Here is a 12,049-nt window from a genome sequence, read left to right as displayed (position 1 = left end):
GATTAGAAACAATAAACAATAAACAATAAAAAAAAAAAAAACTTTCTGATGCTATCGACTTCAGTCTTCCCGTAGATGGCATCAGTATGATTTCACTTCAGTATTAATCCATCCTCAGTATAGCTGGTTTTACTGCTGACACAAAGCCTGGTGACATCACAGTGCATGTGTAGTAACAAACTTACATTGCAAAAAACCCACGAGTCCCAATCCTCCCTGCCCCTCGCTGGTTACCTGTGAGTTTTAGAATTGATTTTAAGATTTGCATGGTCGGGCTCCTGCCCATATCTGTGACCTACTCACTCCATATGAGTCTGATTGCTGCTTGAGATCTTTTAGCAGGGCCCTACTAATGGTGTTAAGTGTTTTTCCAGATCCCTGTTAACACTCAGGTAACATTACTGTAGGTAGAAAACCCCCAGTTTTCTCATCGGCTCTGCTTGGAGCTGTACTGAGGTCTATCACAGTTAAGTTTCTATTAATACAAACATTTACTGTCTCTGCTTCACAACTGAAGCTTTCCAATAACCAAGCATCTTAAAGCTTTTGTTGTGAAGCAGTCACAGTTTCCTGTGAGTTAACACTTGTAATCTGCAAAGTAAAGGACATGCCATAGGTCTAAACTCATAAATTTGGAACTTGTTCAGTGTCAGAGCCAGTTCTCACTATTACACCACTCTTCATTTCTCTCAGTGTTATGTTCAAGGATAGGTTCACAATTTTTCAAGCCTCTCTTACAACAATACTACACAAACACTTATGGGTCACCAGTGATCTCTTCATGGCCTCTTCATACTGGCTGTGAAGCGATCCCTTCTCAACTTGTTTCCAATGAAAGTGATGGGGGGAAAATGCATTCATATGTGAATTGAAGCTAATCGAAGCTGAGCCTTCATACTTCTCTCTTTTAGTTACAATCCCTCTGTTGCAGCTCGGTGAACAAACTGCCCGGTAAATGAACGTGATATGACATTGTTTGGTTCAAACTCATTTAGCTCCTGCAATCTTCCACTGGGTGACAAAATGGCATGGAAGACCCAATGTTTCTGCTGGAAATACACTATATGCTAAACATATAAACGCTTTATAGGGATATGTTGTAATGTAGTTCACTGTTGTGTCAGCAGTGCATTACTTCCTGTCATTCTTACTTTGAGGTGGTTGATTCTATCACACAGATGGTGTGCTCCACCAACACAACACAGGCAGAGGGCAGTGTTGTTTCAGAACCAACATCAGAGGAGGGAGTGAAGGATGACGGGAGATGCTCAACAGCATGAACAGAATGTATTGGGCTTAATGGATGGCATGAAATCCAGATGATGTCCATGATGTCCTAATGACTCTGGTGATCTCCTGACTTTTCCTCTAGCACCATGGTCTTTCCTCTAACATATCCAATGAAATTTCTTAACATCTACTAGAGGGATTGGCAGAATATTTTGTCATGGACAGTGATGGTTCCCAGAGGATGGATTCTAATTTGCATTATATTGTACAAGTTTGCAAATGTCACCCATTAATGTTACCTCTAATGCAGACCACATAATATACCATACAGTTACAGAGGCAAGTGAGGAATTATGTTTATGTGAAATGATAAAACAAAAAAAATCATTTTACATGCATCCACAGCTAACAAAATGATCTGAATGATTAGATATGGACAATCAACAGACAGGTACACAAACTGTTTCAAAACATTTTAACTCATCATTATGAACACAGCCTGCCTGAGGGAAACTGGATCAAGAGGAATATAATTACAGTGTATTGCACAGCAGCAGTCTGAACCCAGCAGCCCTGCTCAGAGCTATACACCAACAGAACCAGCTAACTGTCAATCATAAAGCCAGAGGGCCTACATGGGACTGATAGAAAACATTACTGAACATCTGATTGGCATGTTACACTCACAGCCTTATGTCAAAGCCAAGTGTTTGTCCAGCAGATTCAATGTCCCACACTTCCTCTGTACATACATTTCAAGTGTCAATTTGTTCTTTCAAGTTTTGAGGACACCTTGTTGGATATGGAAAGAAAAGTGTTGCTTTACGACTGAAATTTAGCGAATGTCCTTTGCCTACTCCTTCTTCTTTTTCTTCTTCTTCTTGCGTTCTGAGGAGCTGTTCCAGTAGTAGAGGACCTGCAGAGCAATGATGCCATTACAGGCAGAGGATATGACATAGGTGAGGGCCATCAGTGCATCTCCAGTTTCCTATAAAAAGGGGGGAAAAAAAGCTGAAAACCATATACCTGTCTGACATGTCAACAAAAACTGATAAGAAAATAACATGAAAGTTTCAAAGTAATGACACATCGCTGTCAGTCAGCATGTCCTGCTTTCTTTGTGTGGCTTCGTTCATGACAGAGAAAGCTACATTAATACTGTTCCCCCTTGCAGTTTTAAGTGATGTAATAATAAACCATGAGTGCCCAATCTAAGTCAGATAGATAAAATGACGTAAATGTTGGCGGAACGTCAGCTGGGGGCAGTTGTTGATGAGGGAGTGTGTGTGCGTTGTATGGCCATGACAGAACAAACCATGCTCAATGTCAATACTGTCTGAAAATAGTTGTGTCTTCAAGAGGAAACACAAGCTACTGGTTTAAATCGCCAGAAAAACAACCATGTTGTACTACATGATGATTAAATGGGAGTAGCAGAAAACACAAGACTGGGACACGTTTCAGCCTCAGCTGTTGTTTAATGTAATGTGAGGTAATAAATGTATCAAGCTTTACTAATTAAAACCTTGTCTGTCCTGCTGACAAGATTGTTTGTTGTCCACAGGCGCATTAGCATCCAAGCTATGCCGCCCCCCCTCTCTCTCCCCTCATTTTCTCCTCCTTGTCCTCTCTTTTCTCTCAAGGGGTCTCTTTGCTGGACCATTGGCCGCCTTGGGACTGCTCTGCTTCCCTGGCTGTCGGATCCATTTCCAGAGGTTTTGGACCTGGCTACTCATCCTGCAGGAGATTCTATTCCTTCCCAATGTGATCGAGGTCCTCATCTTTCTCTCCTTTCTCTGTGTGTGTGTGAATGGTGTGATGTGAGTTTCCTGTGTGTATGTGTAGTCTGTCCTCTTTTCAGGTCTCTAGGGTGATGGAGGTACTTGATGTCCTCCTGATCAGATTCTTTGTATATGTTATCAATCCATCTACAATTTTGTCATTCTGTCTGTTCTGCTCTATTTCTGTAATGTTGCTATCTGGTCTGTTCTGTACACACAACATCTATTGTATGTCTGTCTGTCCTGGGATAGTGATCTCTCCTATTCTGCTGTTCCTCAGCTTTTTTTACAATTTTATTTTGAGAGGGGGGTGGGGAGGATCCTTGTCCAATCAAGGGTCTAAAGACAGAAGATACTGTATTGCTATACAGACTGTAAAGCCCCCTAAGGCTAATTTGTGATATTGGGCTATACAAGCCTGATAGGCATTGACTTGCCTATCAGGCAAGCATTTTGTTTGTTAGTCACACAGTCCACATTGGCTGTGCAGTGAAAACAACATGTTAGCAGCAGCTTCAGTTCTTCAGTCCTCAATCAGTGTCCATAGCATGCATTCAGGCAATAATATAACAGCACTGATCAAAATGTCATCAATCATATATTACAGACAGACACACAGGCCTCTTACCTGTAGTGAGGTGAAGATGCGGGCAAGAGATCCAGCAAACAGCAGGAAGACAGAGACCGCAGACAGCTGGCCAGTGTGTCCATTACGAAAGTTAGTGGCTGCCTGGATTAACTGAGACAACCACACACACCGTCAGTCTTCTCTGTGTTGTGTGTGTTTTAGTATGGGCATTATTAACATTTCTTAATGTTGGTTGTTTCCTTTCTTTTTTAAGCCTATATTTCTATACATTGTGACGAATCTGCAACATGAAAAAATTAAACTGAATAAACGTATTAAATTGTATTAAACTTAACTACAAGTTCAAGAATCAACCACACTCATTCTTAAAAAAAAATACAAGCATTATATCAGTGTGTATTAGACTTGTGTTGTCTTTTCCTACCCTGCCAATGATGATGGCTGGCATGTTAGAGGCCTGCATGGTGGTAACTACTGACATGGGAGTGATTGGAGACAACAGAAGAACCAGTAGGCCAAAGTACACAACCAGAAACAGGAGACCTGGGAAAGAAGAAGCAAACACTCAGTGCTGATCTGTCAAACCAATAAGGGATTTCTTTAAGACTGAATCAGTGTTTGTGTTTTTCATTTTTATTTCACATATTAAACATCCATAACATGAAAACATCATATTGATGTGCTGAGGCACATTTTACATATAATATTTCACAAATAGTCATATTTTCCTACCACTGGATGTGTGTGTTGCTGAAAGGCTCCACTACTTCAGCCCATATCTAGTTATTTTCAGTTCAAATTTTCTTACCCAGAGACTACTGGATACATACATCTTTCTGAGGCAGATGAGTATTTGACAACAAACAAGGGAAATCAAAAGCATACTAAAGACTGGCACATCTTTTCCCCCCCAACGTTTAGCCATGCTAGTGGCATGTCAGTCTGTCCGCCTGTCCACGTTGTCAGTAGTCCACTTTGGTCCAGAGTGAGCTATCTTAAATATCGGATGGATTGCCATGACACTTCGTACAGACTTTCATGATCCAAAAGGATGAATGCTACCAACTGATCATCTGACTTTTACTCTAGCACCAGTAGGTTGACAAAATACTTTGGTTTATGACCAAACTGCAAAACTTCCAAAAAGCCCCAGCTGTACTTTGTGTTTAATTAGCTACCTAAAAAATTTTAATATGCTAGCATGATATACTATGGGTGGGTTTTTGATCGGTCAGAACTGATTTGTATGACATGGGGGTTATATCATTTAAACACGTGGTAATGGTGCATATTTTTTTATCCTGGAAGGCATTTATAGTGTTGCACAGTGACTGAACTGAAAGACTGTTGAATGTGGATGCAATCTAACCTCTGCCTGTTCTCCCTCCGTAGTGCTGAATGAGGAGGCCGATGGTGACAGTCTGCAGCATGAGGAACAGAGCCTCGCCCCAGGCACTAAGATAACATTCAGCGCAGGTTATTAGTTAGGTACTCACATTTTTAAACAAAAAGGTGGAGCACTTTGTCTAATTCAGCTTACAGTGCTGTTATACATAGATTACAGAAATAAAATAAAATAGATTCCACATGGTGCTCTGTGTACATTTAAACTTGACAGAGTTGATTTGAATATGGGCCAACCTGAAGGGGAACTTGTTGGCGATACTGTAGGCCATTGTTCCTGTGATGGCCAGCAGCTCTAGTATCACAGATTTGAAGCTCAGCCCCTCGGCACTCTTTGCTCCCATCAGCTTTAAGATCTGAGGCAGCTTCACTGTGAACAAGGAAGGAGGAGAGGTGAGATACACAGTGCAGGTTTCATACAATTACAGTAATAAAAAAACACAGCGTTGAAAGCAAAGATCAAGAGAGAACGCAGCGGTGAGATAGTTTTGTTCTTTCTCAGGTTGCATCACAGGATGGATTCAAAAACTTGATGAAGTATCAATTAATGACCCTGTTGTTTACACTGATATATTTTCACATCAATTTCCTCATTAGAGAGTGATTTCAGCTGCCGGTTTATAAAATTCAACACGCACAAGCATCGACAGGATGATAGAATGTTAAGTTGGGACTTTTTTCAAGACTGTTCGTCCCTCCACTTTCAGGTGTTATGGGGATAAAGAGGTAACGTCTACGCTACATTATTATGGTCACAGCGGTAATGTCTAAGCCTTCTATAAGATGTTGGACCTTTAAAGCCAATCATAATCAAAACACAGAGGACCGCGAGTAGCCTATAATGGCTGTCAGTTCAGACTACTTTAAATAATTTGACCACCAAATACAACATTGGGTCCTATTTTTCGTGATGGTGCAACGACCAGTGCAAGCAGCAAACAGACAGTTTCGCATTTTCCTGACCTTGAAATTTGCTTTGCCTGTCTGTGTGCTATTGTGGTGCCCCGCACTGCACGCACAGTGAAGCTGCCGGAAGAAGACATGCAAATGGGCAGCGCAAAGTGATTTTGTGGAAAATGGGTCTTAGATGTCTCAGAACCACGTCTGTTTCTGGAGCAAAGGCACTCCACTGCTACTTGGTGATTTTATCAACAAGAGCAAACGAAATACTTGCTGTAAATGTGCTGCAATAACAGATTAATGCATGAAATATAAATAAGTTATTTCAAGTAAACACTCTCCTACCAAATTCGGCACAGAAAATAACATTTATGGGTTAAAGCATCTATATTGATCTGTGCATGAATGTGGGTGATTCTTACAGTCTCTGCTGTCCACAGCTGCTTTATACTGTATGAGAAGCTTCTCCTTCATTTCATTAAATCCCTGCAGCATCTGAAGGCAGCAGGACTGATATATGTTGATAAATCCGCAGCCTCTGAGAAGTGCCGCAGCAGAGTGAAGTGCCATTATGCACAGCCCTTCACTGTGTCTACCTTCATTATGTTGATTGAAACTGACATCAGGCTTCTGCAGAAGAACCACACTCACCTCTACACAGATCAGACATATTACTGTGGTTGCAAGAAGTTTTTTTTTTTTTTTTTTTTACCTCTTATGTCCTGGTTGCATTGTAAGGGAAACATTATTTTGCAGACTGATATGAAAGGAATCTCATTGACAATCTCAAATTGTTTCTTTCACAGATTTTCATAGGTTATTAAACTGATTTTTTTTCTTTGTGCAATCTTTATTTATATTTCTACAATATTACTGAATCATTGGTTAGAATTTCCTCATAAAGAAAAACTACACATTACAAAACTACACTGCATAGTCACCACTTTTTCTGCGGATGATTAGAATAAAACAAATAAAAATGAGAGAAAATCTTATATACTTCTCCCTGACCTAAACTCACTAAAATGTCATTAGTTTTCATTGATTAAACCTAGACTAGGACAATAATGAAATGACTAAAATGTGCCTAAAATTCTAAATTAGACTAAATGAGGTGTCCAAGTTAGAAAAGGTGAGGTGTTTTACCCAGCACTGATCCCAGAATGATACCGATCCCCAGGCCTTTGCTCAGAACAATCTTCAGACATGGTACTGGAACAAAACAAAAAAATATTAAGTAGCTAGCTGGCAATGATTGCATCAATGTATACTCACATCAGTCAGAGAATCTAAAGCAAGAGAAACACGAGTCTGCAAGAAAGAGAGAGGAAGCATGCAGAGAGAAGTGAATCTTTTACATAACTTTATTTGATACTTCTATTCTGTGGCAAAGCAGCAACGAGTATGAACTACACTGCATTAGTCTTTCTCTCAATACTTTGACTTACCAACCATGTATGTGGCTCTCAACTTCTTGCCATTGGTTTCTACTGAAGACTTAAGTCTTTAACAATGGCTCACAAATATAAAGTTTCATTTTTAAAAAAAGCTCTGAAATTTCTATATTTTCTAGAAAATGTAACTCAAACATTTTCTAATAGTTTTTAATACTTTTTGGACAAGAACAACAATTGAGGAGATATATCATGCTTTGAACACATACGGATTCATAATGTTCACCATCTTGAACTCTGGTAAACTTCACATGTAGCTTTTCCATGTGGCTGGAGTACTACTCAATTACATCACCAGTCCACATGCATACAAACACCACTGGTGGTAGAGGTAGATTAGTTATGCTCATATAAGGAAGAGCTGCGGATCAAACCACCAACTGTATAGTCAATGGCTACCCCCGTCCACCAGCCATGTTCAAAAGCCGGACATAGCTACACAAACATTTTCACTCTAGTTACCTAAAGGAGCACACCAGAAACATACTAAGCCAATCAGTGCTGACGTGATCCTTTGTTGTTATTTGATAAATACACAAATTGCTTCTGTGTTGATCTAGTCCTGGTTTGACTTGTTATCTACAGCAGTTTCTGAAGTCACCTTTTTTCTGTTTTCACAAATACAATTCAAAGGGTTTGACAGAATGTTTAGCCTCTTCAGAGTATGTATGTATGGACAACTTTAAGTGGTATACTAATGGAGATTCAGACAGGAAACATCACCAGATTGTAGTATTTTTTTTAATTTGAAGTATTTTTGGTCTAGAGTTGCACACTTGCTATCTGATATAACCAGAACTTGTATTCCTAGTTTACCTAATGTTTTACTTCTAAATGATGACTCATTAATTAATGCTACCAAATCTCAGAGAAGACACATACTTTTAGGTCCGACTGCTGCTAAAATGTTGTTAATATTAAGGTGAAAGCCTTGTTTTAACTTTGCATTTCCCCCTTATTTATTTCCCCAAACTTATTTATTTCTGTATTTTCCTTTTACATTTATTTATGCATTTCTGCTTCATTATGCAAATGAGGGGGCTGTCATTCAAAGTGTGGGTGAACATTGAAGCAACTGTAGCCCCCTTTTTTAGGTAGTCTGCCAATTTTAGGACAATGCACAAGGAGGACGATCCTAAATATAGAGCCAATGCAGCCGAGGAGTTTTTATGACCCAGCAGTGGGATGTTCTTGACTGGCATTGTCATTCACCTGATCTCAGTCCAGCTAAGCAGGTGTGTCACATGCCAAAAATCAGACCAATGGCAGTTTACAAAAGGTAAATAAAAACAGCCACCTTAAACTAAACTACAAACATCAGGGAACAATTTTATACCAACATGCCTGGCATTAAAGAAATGGTTTGTTCCTTCTGGACATAACACTATTTAAAGAAGATGTTGAATATCTAAGGAACTGAAGTTGTTTACATGGTGTTGAGACATCATTAGATGCTGCTGAGCGATCAGCTGTTACACCTGTTATTTATTAGCTGCTTCATGACACCTCTACCTGCTCCTGAGGATGATTTCAGAGTTACAGAGAAAGCTTGAAACTGCAAATATGCATCTGTCCTTTTTGAGAGTAACTCTTATTTTACATAACAGTGCAATGTCATATATACACTATTATGCTTGAAAATATGGGGAAGGTCAATCATTAATAACTGTTATATAGAATAAACATACTGTTTGATATGAGAGGACCTCAAAGAGACAATCACTCATTACTGCGGCATCTCCCAAAACCTTATAAGGTAGATAAATACAGAAGCAAATTAAAACAGAAATATCCAAAATGTCACATTTTATCAATTAATTTTATTTTATTTATTTTTGATATTATTTTTGGTGAATTTAATAGCAAATTAATTTATTTATTGATTCATTTATTCATTTATAGCAGTTTCAGTCCTCCATTCTAACCAACAGAAGAGAAATACAATCGACACCACTGGAGAAATTAAGATTAATCTATATAACCCGAATTGGGAAATTATGTCTTTGACTACATACCATTGTCATACCATCATCCAGACATGATTTATATTGTTTTTCTGTGGTAGTTTATGGAATTCAGAACTGGTGTTGCAAAGAGGAGACCTTATTGAGCAGTTAATGAATGTCATAATGTACATGGATAGACAAGAACATCATGTTTGTATGCTTATGTTAGCATAATCTATGTCAAGTATTACAGATGTACATAGAGGCTGATGATTTATATTCAATCTAACTTCCAGTCCAAAACGTCACCAAAAAAAAAATGTATATTACCCCTCAGATTACCCTAAATTAACACAATGTCTGTACATAAACCTGTACCTATGTATGAGTATGTATAACTGACTATGTGTCTCTGTGTCTAGGTATTTATAATCATGTATATGGTGTGTAAGTGTGTGCCTATGTGTGCTCTATGTAAAGCTTGCTGGATGTACCTGAATGATCCAGAATTTGAGGAGTGACTGCTACTAAAACCACCGTCTTTCCCTACAACAGTGAACCTCGGTCTCTCGGTGTTGGAGTCCTGCTTTAACATGCCACGCTTCCGGGATTGACGTTTCCAGTGAACATAATCCAGGCAGCAGTTTCTCTCTCACATAAACCATAGGCCACCATGATGCCCCCATAGCCCAAACTACTCTCCTAAAGTGAAAAGTATTTAAAATAACTAAAGATTATTATCAGCATAATTTAACCTATGTTACGCTCCACACTGAGGAAGAACCAACATCTCCCGAGTGTCTAAGTGTCACTGAGCTGCTAGTTTTCCAACTAAAAGGAGCCACTTACCGTCTAAAAAGTTGAAATTGAGGAAAAATTCATCATAACATGATTCTGGCATAAAATACGTCAACAACAGCCCTTTAAATGGATCCATAAATGATGACCCTTTATCCAACGTTATTTTCTCCGCCATTGTGGAGCGCAGATGTGACGTTGCGTCTTTTTCTTCTTCTTGTTTATTGGCGGATCGCAAACCAACGTAAAAGGTGCATACCGCCACCAGTTGCATCGGAGTGTGTCACGACATTAAAGGATAGGTGGGTTTTTGCTGGTGACCTGCTGGTTTTGCTGGATTTGTGCTGGTCTTACTGGTGACCAGCTTAGTGTGTTTTGATCCCTGGAGTGCTGCAGAACTTCGATGATGCTGGTTTGTGCCCGAGTGTGTCTGGGACTCCTCTGGTGCCAGTGACGAATGAGCAGCATGATGTGATCAATGAATAACTTTTCGCTACCGGGCTGTGGAAACCTTGAGAGGTCCAGTGTCTCTCTCACAAAACCTGCTGCTGACACCACTGTATGTCGAAAGCCTGCAGTGAGGAGGCAGAGGTTATTCAAAACCTTCCAAACTGTCAATCATGCAAAAGTCTTATGGGACCCGAAGCTGAAACTGAGTGGGCTATTTGTTGGACACTTTAATGCTAGAAGCATTGATGCAAAGAGCAATCAGTTGACTCATCGTGGGTCTGACTCAAATCTGGACTAGAATATGTTGGGATAAAAATAATGTTATCCCAACAAATGTCTTTTAACATCGTAGGTGTCTATAGGCCTCCTTCTGCAGATGACTATTTCTATGATCAAGTCAAAGAAGTCTGAGTGCAATCTCATCAAAGAATTATTACTTATGGGTGATTTTAATGTGAACTGGGAGGATAAAACAAAGAGGAAAAAACTAAAAATGATCACAAAGAAATTCCAACTAGAACAACTAGTAAAAGGCCCAACTAGGATTGCAAAATGCTCCAGTACATTGACATGCTGCTAACCCCCCTATTGCTCATTTAATTAACTTGTCTTTTAAACACAGCTCCTTTCCTGATGACTAGAAATGTGTCATTGTCACGCCTATTTTTAAATATGGAGACCACCTTGAAGCCAGTAACTACAGATCAATAAGTTTACTGCCAGTACTCTCAAAGGTTGCTGAGAAAGTTGTCATTAAACAGCTTACAACATTTCTTAACCTCTTAACATCCACCGGGTCGCCAGCGACAGTAAGCCAGTTGTAAGCGGTAGCATCACACAGTAATGAGTAAAAGCAATTGGCACAATTTGGCTTGTGGAGATAACTGGAGAGGTTCGGGGACACCAGTGACACCAGTGACACCACAAACTAAAAACTCCCTGGCACCCATAAGGTTAGTCTGGAATTGTATACAGGTTGACAAGATGTAGAAGGTATGTGGTGATTTGCATGGTTCTGGCATAAAGCATGTCCTAATTATTGTTCATTCAAATATGACTCATTATAAATGATGACCAAAAACACTTTTTTGAGCCTTATTTGAACTGATGTAGTTTTGTTTGTGTTTTAGCCAGATGCTAAACAAACACATTTCCAGAAACTAGATGTCACTTGTCAAATGAAGCCTATAAGCTTTTCCATTTGGATGTGCCAAATAGGGTGGATGTTGAAGGGTTGATACAAGCAATTTTGGTCTACATTGTATGCAATTTGGCTTTAAAGCAAATGGCTGAATATAAGTGTGTGTATATATATATATATATATATATATATATATATATATATATATATATATACGCACACACACACACACACACACATATGTATGTATGTATTATATGTATGTATTATACATCTACGAGTCAAATCCTGTTGTGACATGTGGTTTGTTCAAGTGGTGTTGCCGTACCTAGCTGTCCAAGATGTCGGACCCTATC

General features: G+C 39.2%; 1 protein-coding gene across 1 annotated transcript; it reads right to left on the bottom strand.

Annotated features, from left to right (window-relative positions):
• Positions 1-1,561: 1,561 nt before the first annotated feature.
• mpdu1b (mannose-P-dolichol utilization defect 1b) lies at positions 1,562-10,335 on the bottom strand. The gene is made up of 7 exons (XM_044341699.1): positions 10,154-10,335; positions 7,051-7,116; positions 5,242-5,374; positions 4,970-5,055; positions 4,025-4,143; positions 3,640-3,750; positions 1,562-2,218 (listed from the first exon to the last, which is right to left on the bottom strand). Exons 1-7 carry the CDS (start codon positions 10,278-10,280, stop codon positions 2,084-2,086), a joined length of 777 nt encoding a protein of 258 aa, XP_044197634.1. The 5' UTR covers positions 10,281-10,335; the 3' UTR covers positions 1,562-2,083.
• Positions 10,336-12,049: the final 1,714 nt, after the last annotated feature.

The sequence above is a fragment of the Thunnus albacares genome, chromosome 22 (assembly GCF_914725855.1).
Source record: "Thunnus albacares chromosome 22, fThuAlb1.1, whole genome shotgun sequence".
NCBI classification, from domain to species: Eukaryota; Metazoa; Chordata; class Actinopteri; order Scombriformes; family Scombridae; genus Thunnus; species Thunnus albacares.
Note: the sequence above shows the minus strand (reverse complement) of the source record. Positions and strands in the feature narration are given on the sequence as shown.

Coding starts and splice junctions, on each gene's coding strand:
- mpdu1b (XM_044341699.1), bottom strand. CDS start 10,280: ATGGCGGAGAAAATAACGTTGGATAAAGGGTCATCATTTATGGATCCA. Junction 7,117..10,153: donor CAATTTCAACTTTTTAGACG/GTAAGTGGCTCC, acceptor GTTTTGTTCCAG/TACCATGTCTGAAGATTGTT. Junction 2,219..3,639: donor GCATCTTCACCTCACTACAG/GTAAGAGGCCTG, acceptor CCCTTTTTATAG/GAAACTGGAGATGCACTGAT.